This window comes from Mauremys mutica, chromosome 4 (assembly GCF_020497125.1).
Source record: "Mauremys mutica isolate MM-2020 ecotype Southern chromosome 4, ASM2049712v1, whole genome shotgun sequence".
Lineage (NCBI taxonomy): Eukaryota > Metazoa > Chordata > Testudines > Geoemydidae > Mauremys > Mauremys mutica.
This window is the reverse complement of record NC_059075.1, coordinates 99,647,846-99,671,044: the sequence shown is the minus strand read 5'-3', so window position 1 is coordinate 99,671,044 and position 23,199 is coordinate 99,647,846. Positions and strand designations below refer to the sequence as shown.

The window sequence follows — 23,199 nt, the reverse complement described above, 5'->3', positions numbered from 1 at the left end:
GCTATCGACGGTCACCTCTAAGGACCCATTCTGCTTTGGATAAATAATTCTGTATTTATGTTGGCTTGATCCATCTAAATCAGACCTTATTTACACTGGTGGGGGGGAAGGGGTGGCTGTTGGCACTAGACTGATTACACCATTGCAAATATCAAGCATAAATACACTTCTCTAGTATAAACTGTGATTTGTACTGGTGCAGCTTCCTTCCGGTGATATGCACTGGTGCAAGCCATGGCTTATAATGATGTAGCACATCTACACTAGGGGTTTGCAGCACAGTACCTACAATAATGCAACCCTACCCCCAACCCAATACAAACAACCAAAAACAATGTGGTCTTCCCCTACCCTCCCTCACCAGAACATTTATTTTTAGACCCACATCCACTCCAGCACCCCAGTTCTACTGCAGCCTTGGACACAAATGTATTTAAAGCCTTCAAGTGCTAGCCTGAGAGCTTTCTAGGGCTGAGAATATCCTTCTTATTTCTTTGTACTATGCCTAGTACAAAGGTGCTATTGTAATACAAAAAACAAAACAAGGTCTATAAAGGGACTCAATCTAAACTGAACAGGATTGACAACAATTTGTATCACAAAGCAATACGCCTGGCAACGCTTCTCAAAGGAGACTAGCATCAAATCAACGTTGCTGTCTTTAAAGCATAAATGAAAACATCAGTTTTGGATGTTGCACTTGCTAGCTATAAACACAGAGGCAAAGAGAATATCATTGCAAGGGAGCAGTAGCTGGTTCCACTCCTCAGCTTGTGTCGCCTGCAGATGGGGCAGCGCACAGCAGAGCCACCTGGCCATGCCTCCATGTAGGAGGCGGAGCACGGGACATGCCGCTGCTTCCTGAAGCCGCTTGATGTAAGTGCTGCCTGGAGTCTGCACCCCTGAGCCACCCCCCATGCCCCAGCCACCTGCTCTATCCATGATCACTCTCCCACCCTCCGAACCCCTTGGTCCCAGCCTCCTACATCCCAAACCCCTCCTACATCAGCTCCACCCCAGAGCCTGCACCCCCAGCCAGAGCCCTCATCCCCCTGCACCCCTCCCTGCCCCAGCCCAGAGCCCCCTCCTGCACCCTAAATGCCTCATTTCTCGCCCCACTCCAGAGCCCGCACCCGCAGCCAGAGCCCTAACCCCCTTCCGCACCCCAACTTCAATTTAATGAGCATTCACGGCCCACCATACAATTTCTGTACCCAAATGTGGCCCTTGGGCCAAAAAGTTTGCCCACCCCTTGCCTAGCACATATTCTTCTGCTCTCCTAGTTTTGGAAATATGAGACTTAATTCCAAAACTAAATCATCCTTTTCCAGAGTTTCTGGGACAAAATATTGAGACATACAAAATGATCCACAGAAATGTTTGGTTTAAATTTCACAGTCTGCAGTGGACTTACCGATCCAAAGTATCCTGAGGCACTTTACTCCCTCCAGCTCTTTTGGTGGCACTAGCATTCTTGTTGGCCGTCATGGTCATTTCTGCTCTCTCTGGATTTGGATACCTGCAAGAAACCAAGTCAAGCGATTAAGCTTTCCAAAGTGCTAGAGATAATATTCCCAAGATACCATGTCAACAGTGGGCAAAACCCAGAGCATCTTCTCATTTTGCAAAATCTGGTCAGATAGATAATGATTCTGCAAAACCAAATCCCCTGACCAATTGTGGTTCAGACCTGAATCCCGTTTTTTCAGTCCCAAAGTTGAAGTGATGTGTGTGTAGGGGTTGGATATATGGCTCTGATTTTGGCCTATCCCTATTAGCACGGAGATGGATCTTGGTTTTGCAAAATTTCACTAATTGGCTTTAGCCCTCTGTCCAACGGTGCTTGCACAGAAGTCAGTAGTTGCAGAGAGTGACACTGGCAAATGATAAAGCTGAAACTAAAATTCTGGATATTCTAAAAAAAAAAATCTAAGAAACTTGACACAGTTTGTGTCCACACTACACCATTTTTGATCACAGCCACAAGCACATTGCGGAATCATGCTCAAGCCTGTTGGTTACATGAAGAGATCAATGGATGGTTCTGACTAGCTCCCCTGGCAGTAATGGGATTATTTAAGTAAAGTTACCTTGAGATACTAAGATGGCAGAATCAGTTTTTTTGCCTTCCTGCTCTGCAGAAAGGTGGTAATAACTCCTAATTACTGCCTAGCGGTACTGGGGGATGGGATCTGGGAACAAACCAAAAGCCATAAATTAAATTTTAATCATAATGAAAAATATACATATCCAATTATTATTTCTAGAATTTCCAATCCAAGCAAAATCTAACATTCCTGAGTTTACAGATTCCTTATGGCTGGCCTGATGTAAAAGAGCCTCCAAATGCTGTTAAAAATAGACAAATTTTGTTTGTTCTGTTTTATACCCAGGAGGCACAAAGAATAACCAGAATCCTGTAGGAATGTCCATGTGGAGATGGCAGGCAGTGTGGAGAAGACCTTGCTGATGTATTTCTTGTTTGTATGTGTCTCATGGGGCTACATCTATCAGCTTGTTTCTCAACTGCAAAGGGGCTTAGATGTGTAACACAGGAATTGCTGAGCAAAAACACATTCTGGAAAAAACTCAGTGGTAAACAAGGGAGAGATGGTGACTGGTAACTCTGTGTTCGGCAAGTCCCACAAGTATGTGAGAAAGGAATGCCAGAGAAAAGCTGAACTGTTCAGTCATGCTCCAAAGAGGGGGACTGCACAGACTGAGTTGACTTTTGCAACATCTCCACATACTGGCAAAGAAACAACCCATTACTGAGGGATTGATTCTGCCCCCATCCCACTGATGTCAGTGAGAATCTTGTGCAGAGATCAAGAGCAGAATATAGCTACAAAATCTATGAGCCAGATTCTAATCCCAGATGTGTGACTGGTGCACTCCTCCATCACATACCTCTTCAGACTAGACCCCTGGCTCTGTGAATTGCCTGCATTAGTCCCACTTCACTGGTATAGGGTAGTGCTCTGCTTACAGCTGCTTTAGGGGCATTCCTTAGCTGTTATAGAAATGTTTTGTCAAAGGGGGGAATAACCCTACCTTTAAATACCACACAGCATCCCTCATGAGGTAAACAAGACAAAACTCAGGTACCGTGAACACTAAGTGGGTCCTTTATTTAGGATGCTGGGCACTCTCCCAGACACTAGCTCGCAATAGCTTTCGAGTTCTCAGTAGCTTGGAGCTTGTGTTGCTGAGTTGCCACCCAGGGGCTGCTTAAGCCCTGACCAGAATTGCTGACCACGGAACCCATTAATAGCATAGTTAATGCGAAAATAAAAAGTATTGCAAGACGCGCTGTTTAGCTAAACCCATAATAAATCAAGGCTGCTTGAAAAGCAAACTATAACGTGATGCTGACAAATGAGCTGGGTATTGACAACACATAAAGCCTTGTACAAACAGACTCATCACTGCAAAGAGGACATTCTCTAAACTGTTTTATTCCACTGCAAATAAGGTCACAGAAAATTCATGTGGAACGCAGCTCAAACTGTAGAATCACTTATACAAACTACAGATTCCAAGAGTTTTATGATTGTCTTGCATGTATTCGCTTTCCCAGATCAGATGAAAGTTTTTTCCAGTCACTGATATTTTTTTCTGCAGTAAAGCTCCCCAAATTCCACTAACGTCTCAATATTATTGTTATTATACATGCCAGATAGCAGAGCTGCAATGAACCGCCTGCTACAATTGGGAGAGGACTTCTTTGGGAGGTGGGGGGGGGGACAAAAAACACAACCCTCTGAAGCTAGCCAGGCTTTCTAGGATTGCAAATTCCACAACGAACCAATAGCTTCATAGTACTTTCCACCCACCAGTGCTTTTACTGGGAAGACTGTCTGAATCACTAATACAAGGTGCTGAAAATAAATGAAATAACTACAGCATAATGTCAAACGATGACTTTTACTACACATGTGCTATATCCATTTTAGAAGACTTACTTTTCTGTTAGAAACCAAGATGGACTTAATTGATTCAAGAAACCTGGGACGCAAATCTGTTTTAGAGGTGCTGCAGAGTAGCGTAAAACTTAGGAACGATACACACACGCCCCCCAACAAAAAAAAGTATTTTCTGTTTGGAGCATCTTTGCAGCACTATGAAACTTGATATCCTTGTTTTCACATCAAATACGTGATAACTTAAACCCTGTATTTCAAAGCTACCATGAGCTCTCTGAACTGACTAACTGTTGTTTAGAACTGGCTTTTTTTCAGTAGAAAAGGAAGCAGTTTTTGAAAAATTCATAAAACATGGCAAATTTGGGGGCAAAAATCTTGAGTTCAAAATACAACGCAAGATTTCCAGCAGTTTTACATTTCCTTGTGAATAGTTTGCACAGCTTTATTCAGACCTTTGTTTGTTGTTTTGCCAGACCCTCTTGCTCAATCTAGACATCGTGGCATCTTTTCCAATGTGGATGTTGAGTTCTGTTTCACGTGAAAGATTGACTGTGATAGTGGAACCCAGGGACTTGTTCACCACTTCAAGTTCATAGTTGTTGATCTTGATGGAGGGTGCTTTCTCAGCTCCTTGGCACATTATCTTCATCTTTTTTCAACTTATGTGAAGCCCAAAGTCTTTACAGGCTTTGGAAAAACTGTCCATAAGGATTGTCACTGCTGCGTCATCAGCAAAGAGGAGGTTTTGGATAAGGGCCTCCTGGGTATTGATTTTAGATCTTGGATTACGTAGGACATGAGGAAAAATGGTCAGGGTGGTTAAGTATGAGAATAAATTGCCTAGGGAGGTTATTGAATCTCTGTCATTGGAGATTTTTAAGAGCAGGTTAGACAAACACCTGTTGGGAATGGTCTAGATAATGTTTAGTTCAGTCCCCTGCACTCATGGCAGGACTAGATGGTCTATGTGATAGCTGGCTGAGGTAAAAACTAGGCTCCCCTTAATGACATTAAGGCCTCTGAATCTCCTGATGTGTCCTATGGATTTGGAATCACCATTTTCCGTTAACTTGAACGCAAGTACTTTCCCAGCTAACTTCTGCTCTCATTTATACCAGCAACTGCAGTTACACTGATTCATAGGGCCAGATCCTCAGCTGGTGTAAATACATGTAGCTTGGCTAAAGTTAATGGAGCCATGTCAATTTACACCAGCTGAGAATGCAGGACAGAGGTTTTAAGGCCGAGGAGTGAGGGGGGGTGGGGTGGTCACTACAGTCACCAGTTCTGACCTGCATAAAACAGGCCATAGAATTTACTCAGCAGTTCCTGCACTGCAGGAACCTATTCTTTCCTATTGTGTAAAATGAATGCTCTCAAGCCCAGTCACTTGTGGCTGACTTAGAGGCTCTCTCTTATGGTATGTCTACATTTCAAGATTGGGGCACAATTCCCAAATCGAGGTGTCATACTTGCACTAGTTCTCAAAAGGCATCCAATCTCAACATAAAGACTCCAGATGATGCATTCACCACACAACTTGGAAGTTAATGAAAAAAAAATTGCATCTTGAATTTTTCTAACTTCAACTTACTGGCGTAACTAAGAGCAGAAGGTGGCCCTTCATTTGAAACTCCCCCAGCTTAGCAGACTTATATGTTTTCATTTTATAGCCTACTCAAAATCCCTCCCCAACCATATGGTACTTTTTCCTACTTAGACTTAAACAGGATTCATTATACTCTGTTTTTTTTAAAACGTCCCTCATTTCTACAGCATATTTTCCAGTAATTATACAATTCCAATTAAAAGTCCTTAAAGTATGTTGCAATCCTTCAAAGCCAGCTCTCTGAAAGTCAGAAACATTAGCATTGTTTATCTGTCAGCTTATGAACCGTTCAGATTCCATTATTTACCAAAGAGCTCTGAACTCAAAAAACCCAGAACTTTTTAACATCACCAAGATCCTAACCCTCTTGCTCTGACAATTACTGGGTTCTAGCCTGCGATGTAGTCCCTGGTGCAAGGGACCCACTTAGCCCTGCTCAAATGCATCAGGTGTGAGGAATTTTGGGGGAATGTAGAAAGGTGATGGAGTGGAATAAGAAGTATTGTCTAGTGCTTTAGGATAGGGGGTGGTGAGTCTGGACTTCTGGGTTCTAATGTGGCTTTGTCACTGACTGAGTTGGGCCCTAATTCTCCAAAGACTTAATCTTTGATGGCAATGGGGCTACTCACCACGCATAGAAGTTCAGAACGTAGGCAAGTTTTATTGCAACAGTCTTGCTGTGTAATGTTGAGCAAGGCCCTTCAAATTCTGTACCTCACTTTATCATGGGTAACGTGTGTCCTGTCTTAATTGTTGCAAAGATTAATTAACGTTCATGAAGAGTTTGGAGCTGCCTGGATATGAACACTGCTACGTATTAAATACACGGGTGACCGATGTACCAGGGAATAGCTGATTGCTTGAGACCCAAGGCTTGCATGTGTTTCTAAAGCCCCAGTCCAGGCAAATTATTTTCATCTTGCAAGTTGTGGTGATCAAAACAATATGAGGATATTTTATTGCTGCAGATCTGAAGGAACAGTCCCCCTCCTAAAGGAATATCAGAAGCCATTTTTGAGAGCTAGAGACTTAATGGGAAACAAGCCTTTATAGAGAAGGGAAAGCATTGCAAGCTACTAATCCTGGTGCATGCTTTGAAAAATGGTCCCTACACCGTATTATGACTAAATCCCTGGAAACAAATAATTAATATAAAGAATAATAAATAAATAAATAATAAATAATAATAATATGGTGAGATTGTTGACCGATTATTTATTCAGTTAGAAGGAGCTGTTCCTGGTGTCTAGGCATCTAGGGGTTAGTTCTAAAGCAAGAACATTTTTTCTAAATGCTTTGTTTAAGGATATCTTGCCTACATTTCAAGAACAGCTGCACTGCTCAACTCTCTTTGGTGACACAGCTTGGCTTGGTGGCAGTTTGCCTGTTCCATTCCAGTAAAACATATTAGTATGTTCTCTCACAACAGCCCCAATGCCCTATTTGGTTAAAAAAGGAAAATCCACCCTTGTAAGCCAGTGACTGTTTAAAATTTGTTTGTCTCTAGTGTGCATCTGTAGAGATACGGTGACGTTTCACTCCATATTCTTTATAAAAATATGCTTATGATATGAATATGACATAATGGATACATACTTTATGCAAGATAGGTCTTGTAAGGTATCACTGGAAAGGTTATGATTTACTAAATGTGATTATCCAATTTGTATGCTCGTATCATTTCTGTATCTAAGGTTAGATAGAAATATGGTTTCTAGTTAGAAATATGGACTATGTAACAATTACAACTGGGTGTGTACTGGGAAGACACCCACCAGACGACAGGCCATCAGATTTGATGAGCCATCAGGAAGGAACAACAAAACCATGACGATATTAATCTCTTTCGCTCCTGGGAGGTGTCCAAGGACGTAACTGTGACACTACTAGGTCAGGTGGTCTTGTCACCAGATACTAAGCATTACCTGGGACTTCTTGTAACTTTCCACTGGAAGGGAAGGGGGGTCAAGTTTGGGAAACAAAGGATTCCCGTCTTATGTAAATCCTATTTAAGGGTGGGGAGGAAGGCAAATGTGTCTCCTCTTCTCCAGACCAAGTCCAGACTGAGACAGGGGTCCAGTCTGAAAAAGAATATAACTGGAACTCTGAACCACAGAAACTTTGCAACCTGCCTAAAATAACATTTATGGTAAAAAATTACATTTTGTAACCTGTTGCTTAAGTATATTGAGCTTAGCTCGCATACTTTATTTGCTCAGTAATCTGCTTTGTTCTGTCCATTATCTCTTATACTTACTTAAAATTCACCTTTTTGTAGTTAGTAAACTTATTTCTTGATTATAATATAACGCAGTTTATGTAATTTCTACCTTGGGAGGCAAGAAGTTGTGCAAATCTCCTCCCACACTGAGGGAGAAGGAGAATTTCATCAAACCTTTGGATTTGTACCCCTTAAAGAGAGTGGGCACGTGTGCGCTGGGGGAGCCCTCTCACACAGAGCTCATTTCACTCTGCGTCTGCAGCGGGGGGTGGCCCTACCTGTGTATGTGCTGCAAGAGGCCAGAGAGCCTAATCCAGCAAAGCAGTAAGAGGGAACCCAGGCTGATTGAGCAGGGGAGGCTCAGTTAAACCCCAGCACATCAGGTGACACCCCTAAGAGCCCAAACCCATCACAGATACCATAAAGGCCATTTTTATAGGACATTGTCCCCCAGGTATTCTCAGGCTTTGGCTACACTTACACTTTGAAGCGCTAAGTGTAGTCAAAGCGCCAGCGCTGGGAGAGAGCTCTCCCAGCGCTGTCCGTACTCCACCTCCCTGAGGGGAATAACGGACAGCGCTGGGAGCCGCGCTCCCAGCGCTGGGGCTTTGACTACACTGGCGCTTTGCAGCGCCGCAATTTGCAGCGCTGGAGAGGGTGTGTTTTCACACCCTGCTGCAGCGCTGCAAATTTGTAAGTGTAGCCAAGCCCTCTGTTTTAGCTGCAGCTTCTAGGTTGATCCCATCTTGAGGATTCCGACATGAAAGCAGCTCCTTTTCTTGTGTGATGTCAGAAGAAGTGCTAAAATCCAAACAAACATCCAAAATCATGGCTAGCGAAAAATAACTTTTGTTTGCTCACTAAAAACTTGTGAAGAGAAGCACATGTCAAAGTTTGTGTCATGATTTAAAAAGAGACATGTTTGTTTTCTTATTGCAGCTCAACACAAAGCTGTGAAGCCAGAAGGAGAGAGGAAAAGACCAGAAGAAGAGAGACTCAGCTTGACTTTTCCGACTAGCTTCCCTATCCACGGGACTTTATTAGCTACAGTAGAAAACAAAGAGAGGACACCACGCCTAGCTTTGGATAATTTTTCATCATAGCAGCCTTCTGTATGCGTCTTCCCACTAAAGCCAAGTTTTAGTAAAGAAGTAGTTAGACGTTCAAGATGGTTAATGTCAAGGTGCGGAGAGAGAGAGGAGTATCAGAATACTCAGCTTTGCTCTCTGGTCACATGTGCCACTCTAGAAAAATGCTTACCATGACCATCCCATACAGAAGCAGTGTTCAGGGTATAAATTTAGGGCTCTACCCTACAAGCCCTTAAGAATGTGAATAGTCCCAGTGGGACCACTCAAGCAAACAAAACAGTGTCACCAATTCCACACATTCAAAAATCATGGGTAAGGTCTCACACACACAAAAACAAAACAAAAACAAACAAACACACAAAAAACCTACCACAATTCTGAGAGACTTAAATATCATGGGATTTTAAGAATAATAAATGTGTGGCTCTTTTTTAGTTGCCTCCTAGTGTTGGAGTCTTTGAGGGTCATGCTTTCAAGCTCTCCTCTCTAACCATTAGGGATAGAAACTTTTGGGGTTTTTTTAAATGAAAGCTGAGATTCTCATGTGATCATATTACTCCAGGAGACAGGGATGTCAGAAAAACACCAAATATCATGAGATTCTCAGGAAAATGGCAAGATTGGGCAACACTTAAAGGGTTTACAGGTTAAGACCCTTAGATTCCAACAAATCCATAAATGCAACATGGGCCAAACCATGGCCACAGGGTTACAGTGGACTCCCTGGGCCTTCACAGTAGAGAGGTGCCAGAATTTCTGAAGGGCCAGTCATCAAGTTGGGAGCTCACACCAGTCTGTGGGTGCCAACCATCGTGTAACTGATTGGTTGCTCTACAGCTCTTGCTACTGTAGCAAGCACATCCTCAGGATTGTTCAGACTTCCCTCTATGAGGGAAGTCAGAGACCTGCACACAGGGCCCAAAATGGATTATTTGCAGAGCACCTCAATGTAGATTTTTCCTCTTGATTATAGTTAGGCATAATTTTATATCTGTAGTGTAGGTTCTATAGTACTAAAGAATATGGCAATTTGCCTGCCGGGGAATATTTGGTTTAATGCAACAAATGCTCACCCATGTTCTCATGCATCACACTCATCCCTGCACAAAGGTGCTCAAAGATGAGGAAAAGGGGGCACAAGTAGCACCCCCTCCCCTGTGTCTCAATGCAGAGTCTGGGTACAATGTGATCCTTGCACTCCTCTAAGCACAAGGCTTGGGAAAGCTAGCACCACTGCAGCCACTGGCTTTTCCAAAGTGGATGGGAAAAGGGATGGAGCTTAGCTATGCCATCTTCTATAGCACCCAGCACTTAGCAGGCATAGAGTACCACAGAGGCCTTGCTTTCACCAGGAGGACCTATTGTGACCATGCACAGAACGTGCTAGCATAACCCACTCGCACAGCCTTGTTTCTCCACCAATGCCCTTTTCTTGGAATAACATTAGTCACTATCCAGAAATATGTCACCGTTTAGTGAAGAAAATAACGTTGAGAGCACTTGGCTCTTTATGGGAAGCCATTAAAGGAGCTCCAAGCAGACTGAGCTGCATAGCTATGATGAACGGCCAGGAGGGAGGCTGCATTCCTTTTCTCAACTATTTCCTGACAATCCTCTATGACTGCACAGCTCTGAACTGGACAACTCTGAGCTGGAGAAGGAGGGAACTTCCTCTCTATGAGTGACTTTTAAACTGACATGTTTACAGCAGGGAAAATAAAAAACAACCACTCCACATTGGAACACAGTTCAGTTCAGTTCCTCGCAGAGTGCCCAGAAGAGACCTCTAAGCCAGACCGTTCAGAAAGGCTCAGCATACACAGCTGAAGCCAGATTTTCACAGGAGCTCAGAACCCACTTGGGAACTTCATTTAGGGGCCTACAAGGGAGATGAGCTCATTTGAAAATTCAGTCCCGGCTGTAGCAACTGAATCTCTGAGCCCTAGTGTCTGACTGCCATGTTACTGTGAAAAGTGGCCACTGCACACAGGATACTAACCCGTCCCCTTTTAATTAATTTGGGATAGTTAAATATTTACATTGGTACAGGCTGAATCTTGCAGTCCTCACTCAGACAAAATCCCCATTGGCTTCTGTAAGCCCTTTGATTATGAACTACTCACTGCAACAGTTAGACCCTGATCCAGCAAAGTACTTAAGCATGTGCTGAACTTTACACAATGGAATTACTCACATGCTTACATTCAATACATGATCAAGTGCTTTGGTGGAGTCGAGGCCTTACTCAAAATTAAGCACCCCTCCCCCCAGAAACATAATAAAGGAGTTAGGAACCTAAGTGACTTACAAACTTGAATCCTATTCAATGGGACATAGGCTACTAAATCACTTACACATTTCGGACAAATTTTACTCAAAATAAAGTTATCTAATAGCATTTCCTCTATTTATGGGCTGAGAGGCATCGTCACCCATCTAAGGCCATATTGCAGATCTCGTCTGCTGATGTTGAGAGTGTAGAGATGTTGTGAAGCCCAAACCAGGTTTGCTTGTACACTAATCTACTCCTTAAATATCTGCATTTGTCAAATCTTGACCTGATCAGCAGTAGACATATGCCAGAAATCCTTAATGATGAGAAATTTCCTTCATCTTCTTTTGGCTTTTTACTTTCAGTCATGCTGCCGCCTATCAGCTGATGCCATAAATCCTCCAGCAGATAGAACAGACAAATTCTACTCAGAGTGTATTACAGTCCAAAATTTGTGCTAAAAGTGTCATGTTAAAGCACTGTATCATTCTCATAACTCCAACGTTGCTAAGACAATCAGAGCTATAAAACACAAAGAAAACCACATAAAAACTAAACAAGATCAGCACTGCTGTCCCATATTTGCATGTCATCTACTGGACATTTTCAATATTGTTAAGATGGATTTTTTTGTTGTTGCAATTATGGGGAACATATTGTGATATGTATTTGACAGAGTTCTGAATTTAGGTAAGTATACTGCTTGGCTTTTATGCTTTTCACTGTTTCTGGATTTATTTATTTATTCATTTATTAGAGTATAGCATTAGTAGGGTTTTGGTTTTTTTAATTCTTGGCCTTGGATATTTAAATCAGGTCTATAAGTAAGGTGGATTTGAACTAAACCCTGCCTACTTACATTTGTATAAATCTGGAATGATAAAACTATGTATTGATTTGTGCCTTGTTTAAAGCAAACTGTGATAAACCACTTATTCCTTAATTTGACCATTAGTTTATGAGTTATTTCCCTTTTTGATAAGGTATAGCTATTGTCAAACAAGCAGAGAAGCAACTTCACTGTGGCAAAGACTTACTAATACATTTGTGCTAATTATTTAACTCGCAAATGAACATGTCCAGTACTGCAAATACATTACACTGAAGATAAACTTTTACACACTCCATAAACTTCACTGCACATTACTGATCTATCTGAAACTGTGCACCTAACTGTTCCATGGGAATATTAGAAGTGACTGCTCCCACAATGGTAGGGAAGGAAACATTAAGAAAACGTGCCTGGTCATTGTTCAGTCAGAGTCCCTTCCTAGGCTGAGGGGGAAAGATACATAAAATCACATTAGCTAACTTGATTTGAAACACCCCTTAACATCTAGCATTGATGCTGTTTATCATGTTTGCTGATCTTAGTGAAATCTTTAAGGAAGCCTAAGTTTCAACGTCACCAGCTAATGCAACTGTAAAAGACCATAGGCTAGGATAAAAAGGTATGTTTTTTGCATATATAACACATGCTAACATGTTCTAGACATGACTAGCTTGACTAGGTTTGCACTTATTGAAGACAGTCTGTCTTATCCAACAAATATGTTAGAGTGCATTAGCTAATGCATGTTATCATCACACCTTTAAATCCTCATTTACACAAGGTCTTAAAGTGCATCTACAGTAGGGCATGTCTGGACTAGGATAAAAGGCTGGTTTCTTAGATCATGTTAACTAGCACAGTCTAACATTTTCTGAAACTTTAGTGTAGACAAGGCATGTTGAACTATATTAGTTAATCAGTTGAAGTCTGGATGTGAGCTTAAGGCTCATCTCAACCAGGCAACACCTGTAAAAGTTTCCTTATCTACAACAGAGTTTTAAAACATTTGCTAATTTTTTTAAAAACACTGTTTACCCTAGGTGTAGGAGGTAAGTGGTATTTCAAATAATGTTAGCTAACTCAACTAAAAGCACCTTTTCCCTTGTCTAGAAAAGCACTTAGATCCCATGGTCTAGATTCTGAACTCAGTTACTCAGAGGAATGAACTGCTGAGTTGCTGGTCTAATGAAGAGAGGATGCTGGATCAGAGACAATCTGATCCAAAGAAATTGTCCCTGTGCTAAATTGAGCACATACTACATTCAGCAAGGCACTGAAACCTCAAGAGGGCCTTTATACTTCCATTTTAAGGCAGAACTACTTTACTGTAGAATTGCACTCTAAATGTATTTTATGTCACTAATGTATATAAAGTACATTTTGGATTCTGCAAGTATAACAACTATTTGTACTTCTTTTTGAAAAAAATGGAAGCAAAAGGGAAAAAATGATGAAAAAGGCCCATTTAACCATTCTCTCTCTTACACAATGAAATATGCCACTTTTGATGCATTAAAAGAGCCATATAAATTTTGCCATGAACTTTTCAGATGACTTCAATGAGAGCTACATGTGGGCATCCCCAGATCTGGACCATCTGATCAAATCCTTTGTTGGAGTCATTAGGCATATCCCTAGATAATTTAGGAGGGTAGAAAACCACAGTATTAATGAAGTTTTTCTGTACTAGGCCTGAATTGAACCAAAGTTATTTTATGCTGGTCTAAGAGTCCCTTTATGTTAAACTCTAGTTGAATTCCCAAGTTAGAAGTGAGAATGGAATGTGTAACTGTTTCTTATCAGTACAACACGGACAGCAGGAGATAGTAAAAAGAGGCCCCTTTTTACTATCTGTGTTTAGTTTAGAAAGAGGGGAGGGGAGGGGAGGCGAGGCAAGGTAATAAATTCAGAAGTAAACCAAGGTAACAGCCTTGAAAAGTTACGAGATGAATTGTCTGCTGTCAAGGATGATTTAATTGTTAAATATACACTGTATAGGAGTGGGGAGGAGACTAGTGGGGGGTAATGAGGATGCCTTGTTGAAATCATGTATAAGAAGACACACACAGCTTGTATCTGTGTGTGCAGGATTTGAGATGGTAAATATCTCCCTGGCACCTTACTTGAGCTCAAATAAACTTTTTCTGCATTCTCCACCCTGGTGTGATAATTAGTGCGACGCACACCGGGCAACGAACCACTGTTTGCTGCCTCAGGCCTTTTTGGGCCGGCAACAGTCTTGGCGCCCAACGTGGGGCTCGAGGCAAAATTATGCCTTGCCCGGACTCCTCCAATGGCCGGTGGACGACAGTCACAGCCGATGCCCAGCGCGCACCGGTGCTTTTACCGGGGGCCTCGGCAGAGACGCGTCAGGCTGACCTTGGAGGACACAACGGTGCAACGCGCTCAGATAGTGGAGAAGCAGCTGCGGGCGACGGTGAGGAACCGGTCCTGTGGAAAAGGTAGGAACAGTTCAGTGCTGTTAACCTTTTGTTTGCCTGTTAAGACCTGGGGACGCCCAGTGTCTTCCCATAGGTATGGGGCAGGGATGGAGTACAGGCAGGGCATGGTGTATGCCCCCAGAATGCATTCTAGCAAATTGGAAAGTGTTTGGTTTGGATCCAATGACTAAGGGTAAACTAAAAAGGTTCTGTACAGTTGACTGGCCTCAATATCAACTAGAGAGCCAGGAAAGGTGGCCACCAGAAGGATCACTTAATTACAACATGATCCTTCAATTACTTTTGTTTTTTGTTAGCGAATGGGTAGCTTCTGAAGCTGTTTGTATAAAGAGCTCTTGTAAAAATCCCCCACCATATGCCCCAGAGCTGCACTGGGAGGAGGATTGTCCGTGGGAATAATGGTCTTGGTGTGTGTGTGTGTGTGTGTGTGTATACCAGTGTGAGTGTCTGTTACTGGAAGACGCCCAGATTAACCTGTGAAGCAAATGCTAATGATCAGGAGTAGTCTAACGCAAGCCCAGTAACTAGTGGATCTTTAGGAGATCCGACCCACGGTGGGCTGACTCAGCCTGGCATCGTCCGGCGAGGAAGCTGCCTGGGTCTAGGAATGTGTGAACCCATCTTCCCTCCCCCCCCCCTGTAGGGAGAGATTCTTAGTTTATGAGCCGCTAGCGCGGACAGGGCCCCCCTCTTTGTGTGTGTAAGTGGAAAATGGGGAAGGGACAGTCTAAATATTCTACCTCACCCCCTAAGGGTACCCCAGCATAGTACATGTACGTACATTATGGTCCTGAAACCTGCAGGTAATTTAGAGAATTGGAATCTTTACACGCGTGAAAATCCATCTAAACAATGTCCCATTAGAAGGTACCTTCAATCTAGATAAGATCATATATCTCAGAGGAGCTTTTAATTACCAAAAGGAAAAGCCTCTGACACGGTGTGAGCAATTCGTCTAGGAATGGGTTAATTTGAAACTCTGCTAAGCCCAGAGATAAAGAGAGAGCTGCTCTGTGTATTAGGTCAGACTATGTTAAGTATAAAGAAAAACTGCTTTTAGCCCCAGCTGGCTGTGGGAAAATATAGACAGAGGTAAATTAAAGGTAATATAAGTTACAGAACTGAGATTGCATTTGCAAAGCTTAACTGTTCAGTGAGATTTAACAGTCTTTGCAATCCCAGAGCTGGTATGGCTTTGGTGACCTGAACTGGGATCTCTGAAAGAGACACTGCAGGAGATTCCAGGGTGTAAAAGAACAGCTTTCCCAAGAGTGGAAGCATGTTGGAAATACTGGGATAAGCTGTATACAGAATAATCTCCTGTCCACCTATTCCCCTTCTCTGAATGTTATATACAGACGTGGCCAGTCTTGATATGTGTGAGTATTAAAGTGGCTTAAGGCTTGGGGAAGCTTTGGGGTTTGGTTATATGGTGTGTTTTATCCTCCCCCAACGTCCCTGCAGTAGATAAATTGGTAACAGATTTGTCACAGTTTGGTGAGTAATTGAGAATGGGGGAGCCCTATAGAATTTACACCATCTATTTGTTTTACCTTTGTTATGTTGTGTTTCTTTTGTTTGGAACTGTTGGTGTTATATGTTGAGGATTGCATGATTGAAGGTGAGCCTACTCTCAGCTGCAGTAAGTCTGAGAACTAGAAAGGGGTTCTTCTACCCCAGTTGCAGCAGGACTGGGCAATAGAGTAGTTGGAGAAAAAGAACAAATATGTACTTGATAACTAGAATTGAGCAATTAAGAGCATAGATCATGACCCAGACAGCAACTCAAACCTGCGCTCAGGGCAAGTTGCAGGCTTTGAGACAGGATTTCTAGTTAGAAAAGGAAGCCCTGGTTAAGCAAGTACCAGTCCTTCAGGGACTTGCCAAAATTTAACTATTTGTGCTCAGCATACACCGTAATAGTAGTGTGTTTGCTACAAGGGGAGATTAAATAATTAAACACCAGTGGGCCATGTGTTTTGCCCAGGTGGCAAGCCTCACAAGGGAAGACTTAGGTAGTCTTGTGAGTTAAAATGTTTTAGGGAAAAAGACCAGAAGGGTGGGGGCTAGTTGAGAAGCCAACCCCCCCCTTAGTTAAAACTGGCAGTGGAGCAAATTGGTGTCTAGGGAAAGAACGGTTCAGCTAGAAAAGAAGGATCGGGCCCAGGCAGGCAACAGACGGAGAGATTGGAAAACGGGTTGGAAACTTTTGAGGGTCTAGTGGAAGAAAGGAGTAAATAGGTATAAACATGGGGATTTCAAATATCCAGGAGGATACTTGTAATAGTGATTTAAGTTGAGAAAAGTGGTTGTTGGAGAAAACAAGTGAGTGATTTAAGGCAGTGTGAAAAGTTAACTCCATAGTTGCTGGAGGGAACAGCAGTTGAACTTTGTAAAAATGCTAAAGAGAAAAATTCTTGGTGTTTTTGAAATGTTTGTAAATAAATTCAGGCAAAGAAATTATTAGATTGCAATCATTTGGTTTATAACCCATTTAGTTGAATTATCTAAAAAATGTTTATATAGTGCTATGTAATTGAAATCTTATTATTAGGTTCTAAAGGCACTATAAGTGATGATGTTTTCTTTCAGTGTTTAAAAGCAGGAGTTAAAAGTACAAAGCAAGTCAGGAAGCATCTGTATTTGATGCAAGTTATCTAACTGATAAAGTAGAAGTCACTGAGACCAAAGCTGCCTATGAAACATATATATGAAAATATGGGGTAATTCCCCTGTTTTGCCTGAAATCAACGAAGGTATTTGTATATTTTCAGTGATGATTGACTACCCAGAAAAGGTAGACCCCTGTTTTTGTCTTTCAGATAATCAGAGAAAACTGATGCTAGCTGAACAGCATTCAACATACCATGCCTTTGATGGCACAGTAAAAATTATGTTTTGTGTTTTATGTTCTGTCTTGTGGTGTCTGTCTGGTGGCCAAAATTGTTTTGTTTATGGGATGGTCTGGATTGGAATACAGATACTTGTTTTGTTCAACTTGGAATACAAAGTGCTTGGATAAATTGGGAAAAATGTGATATACTAAAGTCTAATACATCTCCTTAAGTAAGAGAAAGAGAAACTTTATTGGCCAAATCTTTTAATTGAAAATTGTTAGTAAAACTTGCATATTAATAGTTTTTGGAAGCAAGGACATGGAAAGTTAACCCACTCCCCATATTATATTTGGATCCTTCTGGCTATCTCAGATTTCTAGCCAGAGGGCTGGGGATGGTGGGAAACTATTGGACTAGAGGCTCTATGAAATAAACTCATCAAAGTGGGTGTGCTTGTCCTAACTTGTTGTCCCAAAGCTCTGGAAAAAGTTATTTTAGTGAAAGGATAGATGTGATAAACTTTAAATAATAAGACTAATGTACTGTATAAAGGCAATGTATATGTGTTCATTGTTAGAAAAAGATGTATAAGTGAAGGCTAAGTTTCCTTTGTAGGTTAAAAGAAGCCAAACAGGAAAAAGGAAGAAGAACGAGTTAACTGAGGAAAAATAGCTAACATGCTGAGTTTAAAGATAGGGCATTAGCCCCATTTCAGGACACTGCTCTCAGCTAAGACTTAGCTAACAACCAAGACAAGGGGGGGGGGGGCTTAAATGTTCCCACACAGCTGTAAAGTCTGCAAATCACTGACAGGCACTAATGAAATGTGTTAGGTTTCTTTTTTACAGGTAAAGACGCACTACACAAAGACCCTAGGAGTCCTGCCACCCTTGGAACCAGGAAACTGGATTGATGTAAAGCTCCACCAGCGAAAGACTGTTTTGGCTCTATGCTGGAAAGACCCTTATTAAGTCCTGGTGACCACCAACAGCGTTGTGCAGTGTCAGAATCCAGGATTTCCTGACCAAAATGGACATTAAGGACTGACCCTGGTGTAGAAACCAAGAATTATACACTGGCAGGAGGAAATTTGTGGGACCCCTGTTTGAGACTGTGGTATTGATTAGATTTTGGGGTTTATTCTACAGGCTGCGCCCTGTGGTTTGGATAAATCCTTCAGCATGTATTGCTCACAAGGGGCTGCCATTAGATTAGCACAACAGAAAGCCTGGGTTGTTTCCTCTGCAAGAAGAGGGAATTGACCAGATCTCTGTGGACTCAGGCCAATAATACAGCAGCCATTTGAAATATTTTTAAAAAGCTGGGAACATGATAAGAAATTGGGCCAACTAGAAAAGGCCACTAGCCTTATTTTTAAAGCTCAGCTATCCTAAGTACAAGCTGGAGTTGGTGGGTTACATGTCATTTCCACCCTTGGTTCTATGACCCAGAAGTTGCTGACAGAGATGGTATTGAAAATCACTGAGACTGGGAAGGTATTGCAGTGGGATCTGGTATATTTAGATGGATCTTGAGCACCAGACTTGGCCCACTGCCCTTACAGACTATCAGGAACCATCTGATCTGTGGTCAGGGGGATGACATACTTGGACACTTTCTGGATGGAAGTATGCACATTCACAGTGCTCCTTCCAGGCATGAGGACCGGTTAGGGTGGGTGTGGGCTTCCACATACCGAATCCTACCGGGTCCATAGGGAGGATGAATGTGGAACTGAATACCCCAGCTCCCTAGAGTTTAATTGTTTTTTGTCTTCAAAGTATGAGAAAACTCAGCCAAATGTTTGTTGAGTATTCTCAAAGGGGGGGATTGTTGGAGTCATTAGGCATATCCCTAGATAATTTAGGAGGGTAGAAAACCACAGTATTAATGAAGTTTTTCTGTACTAGGCCTGAATTGAACCAAAGTTATTTTATGCTGGTCTAAGAGTCCCTTTATGTTAAACTCTAGTTGAATTCCCAAGTTAGAAGTGAGAATGGAATGTGTAACTGTTTCTTATCAGTACAACACGGACAGCAGGAGATAGTAAAAAGAGGCCCCTTTTTACTATCTGTGTTTAGTTTAGAAAGAGGGGAGGGGAGGGGAGGCAAGGTAATAAATTCAGAAGTAAACCAAGGTAACAGCCTTGAAAAGTTACGAGATGAATTGTCTGCTGTCAAGGATGATTTAATTGTTAAATATACACTGTATAGGAGTGGGGAGGAGACTAGTGGGGGGTAATGAGGATGCCTTGTTGAAATCATGTATAAGAAGACACACACAGCTTGTATCTGTGTGTGCAGGATTTGAGATGGTAAATATCTCCCTGGCACCTTACTTGAGCTCAAATAAACTTTTTCTGCATTCTCCACCCTGGTGTGATAATTAGTGCGACGCACACCGGGCAACGAACCACTGTTTGCTGCCTCAGGCCTTTTTGGGCCGGCAACACCTTCATAGGTAAGAAGTACTTGTTTCCCTCTGCCATATTTGAGTGTAAATTCACAATCTTATAATCCCTCTCAGTATGCTTCATGATCTACTTTATGATCTTTAACTGAGTCCAAGCTCAATATCTCTCATACAAAAATTGCAGAAAACTCTCAATTAGAACTCATCACATGAGAAAAGAACAAAGTTGGCACTAAGTAGTTAGAAACATGCATCTATCTGTCTGGGCTTTGCAACACTTACAAGTGAAAACCTGTCGCTTCAAAGAGGACCTGGTGCTTGAATGAAAACTTTGAACCACTGTCTATTTATAAATGATGTCACTAATATACCACCTATTCTATTTTTCTTCCTTTGTCCTTTCTTTCCCCGCCCCCAAAGAACATTTGCATGAAAACACACACTTCGCTTTCTAAAAGCTCATCTGCTCTGGTTGCTTATTCCCCATTGAAGTCATAATCCTCTGTTTGTGACATCAAAATAATCTGCATAATAGCTAATTGTTTGTGATGTCACAAATGGAGGATTATGACTTCAGTAGGAATGAGCAATAGCAGCAGATGAGCTTTTATGAAGCAGAGATCCTTTTTTCATGCAAATTTCCTTTGTGATAAAGAACAAAGGGGAGAAATGGACAAAAATGGTGCATAAAACAACTTGTTTCAAAACAGACTGTTTTTTCAAGGTTTTCCATGGGGTTTCAGCAACTCTTAAAAACATGCACTTTACAATTCAAAGCACACTTCATTCTTCATCACATGCTGCTGCTTCTGTGGCTGCTGAGGAGCACATGCTGCAGAGCAGACACAAAGGGAATAAAGCTAAGCTGAGGCTCTTGGCATTTCCCTGAATGAACCTTCTGAAAACTCTCTCACTGCATTTGTAACTGAACCCCCCTCCATACAATCCCCCTCCCCCCAATCTGAATGCAGAACCTGCTGCATAGCTTAGAAAAGGCAATTGAAGCACCTCAGAGTTTATAAACTACTTTCTGAATTTGTGAGTAAATGTAGGAGCCATGTAAGTGCAGGGGTGCAATGGGGTGAACCAGGGGCCCCAGGCCCCTCTTTAATCCCCGACCAGAACTGACATGATGAAGGGGTGGCTGGGCCAAATTTGAGTGGCACTGCAACTCTGTGTGCCTGCTTGGCCCCCAATTCACTATGCACCTGTATGTGTTGAAGAAAAAGGGGAAGGAAGTTTTTAGAAATAGAACAAACAAAGGATTTCAAATGGGTGAAAATGTATAGAAAATTAATCCAACAGCTAATTGTGCCAGGACCCATTTCTCTGTAGCGGTTGTGTTGTAACGCAGATCGTATTGCCAGAGCAGTCAGAAAACTTGGTTAGGATACCATGCTAAGGAGTAGAACTGTTGTCTAAGCCATGTATAGCCCAGGTAGCTTGGCCCTACGTCGTACAATATGAGATGTTGGTTTACAGAAGAAAAAGTGGCTGATAAAAGGGAAAGAACAGAAGGGGGAAACAAAAACAAAGGAAAGATACAGTAAATTACTTCAGCTTCTAGAAAGCTTGCTTCTTTCAACATTTAATCTGTGATTTAATTATTATTATCATATATACTCGTTCATTAGCCCGTTCGTTTATAAGCCGACGCCCCAAGATGGTTAGGTAAAAATAGCAAAAACTGTATGACCCTTTCATAAGCCGACCTTATATTTCAGGGGTTGGCAAACTTTGGCTCCCGGCCCGTCAGGGTAAGCCGCTGGCGGGTTGCGACGTTTTGTTTACTTGGAGCGTCTGCAGGCATGGAGCCCCTCAGCTCCCTGTAGCCACGGTTTGCCGTTCCCATGGGAGGTGTCAGAAGTGACGCCATGGGTAAACAAACCGACAATGTATTAGACATTCAATTCAATGATTCCATAGAGTTTAAAATCATCAAATTTTGGTGTAGACTTGTTTATAAGCCGACCCCCACTCTTTGATGCGTCACTTTTTTACCAAAAATATTCAGCTTATGAACGAGTCTATACAGTATTTGTTATTTGTACTGTGATAGTAGCTAGGAGCTGTTGTCACAGACCTGCACACATTGTGCTAGGCACTGGACAGACACAGAAGAAAACATTGGTGCCTGCCCTGAAGAATTTAAAATTTATGCAGCTTAATGGAGTTTTTCCAAGCCTTCAGACAGGGAAGAAGACGAACACCACTTACTTTGAATGCTATGGGCCAAACTCATTTCTGGTGTATCTCCATCAACATCAGAGTATTACACCAGGAGTTAATTTGTCACTTTCATTTCCTTTCAGAAAATCTGGAGGTTGGTGCGAGGTGCCTCACCTCACTGTACTGGGGGGCGTCTTCTTTCTGCCTGTGTGTATAGATGGGAGGGTGTTAAGGATCTTCCAAATTAATAAATTATTGAAGATCAGGGGAGTGAAGACATGTTTTCTTCACAAAACCAGTGAAAAAGATGAGTTTGAAGGTCAGCGAAAAACAGCAGATTAGACACTTGGCAAGACTGTCTTGCTGCCAACAGGCAGGAAATGGGAACTGAGAGAGGGTTGCAACCGCTCAGCCCTTTATGCCCTCGTATGGTAGCATGAAGTGGCACAGGGCACACACACAGCCCAGGCCAACACACTACTCAAAGAAATCCGGCCTCATAAGAACAGTGAATGAATAAATCCAATCTACAGGGGGACTCTGCTCCCTCTGCTTCAGATTACTGTACAGTTACGAGGAAAGTCAAGGAAGGAGGAAAGTGACACTCAGGAATGATGGGGAAACAAAAAGCCTAGGTAACGCGCCTGGCTAGTCAGAATGGCTCAAGAGCCAGAGTGTTTTCTGTGAAGTTCTGGGATGCCCTTTAGCTTACGTCTATGACAACAAAAGGGGCATGTAAGCCAATGCCAGATGCCTTGAGATCCCTCGGCAATGTCACCACACATATACAGAGCTAGAAAAGACACAAATCACTTTATCTCCAGTGATACCAACTCCCACATTTCAGACTGTTAAGAGCTTAGTTCACCATCATGCTCTTTGTAGGCCCTTGTTTGTCTTATACAACCCTGAGCACAGTCTGCACTCAACAAATAATTCATAATCAGATGACAAGCTCAACACCCCATTTGCCCACCTCTCCCACAACTGCCTCTGTGCATTCTTTCCTGTGCACCACCCGTATGCATGCAATGCTCTCCCACTCTTTGAATCACTCCCCCTCTGAGGGGAAGGATGCTTTAGCAGTTAAGGAGCATGACTCAGGAGATCTGGATTCAGGTCTAGCTCTGCCACATACTGTCTGTGTTGACCTTGGGTAAGTCACTTAAGTCTAGATTTTCAAAATTTAGTGCCAGACATTATGCTCCCAAGCCCATCTGGGCATGTGGCCTGTTTTTCAAAGTGCTGTGTACCCAGCAATTGCTGTTGTAGTCGAGCCTAACTTTAGCCACCTATCTTTGAAAATCTTTGTCTTAATTTTTCTGTGCCTTTGTAAAATTTTTGTGCCTTTTTTCATTTGCAGACCCC

The 23,199-nt window shown here is 42.2% G+C and overlaps 1 protein-coding gene across 9 annotated transcripts in view; it reads right to left on the bottom strand.

Annotated features, from left to right (window-relative positions):
• Positions 1 to 23,199, bottom strand: part of DENND2B (DENN domain containing 2B) — a 240,505-nt gene that overhangs the window by 167,419 nt on the left and 49,887 nt on the right. For 8 of the 9 annotated variants that reach the window (XM_045014298.1, XM_045014299.1, XM_045014303.1 and 5 more), the window contains one exon: positions 1,415 to 1,519. In XM_045014298.1, coding sequence (XP_044870233.1) covers positions 1,415 to 1,494 — 80 coding nt within the window. In that variant the 5' untranslated portion in view covers positions 1,495 to 1,519. Of the gene's footprint in view, positions 1 to 1,414; positions 1,520 to 2,090; positions 2,193 to 23,199 lie in introns of those variants that run through there. The other variant, XM_045014300.1, reaches the window with a different exon arrangement.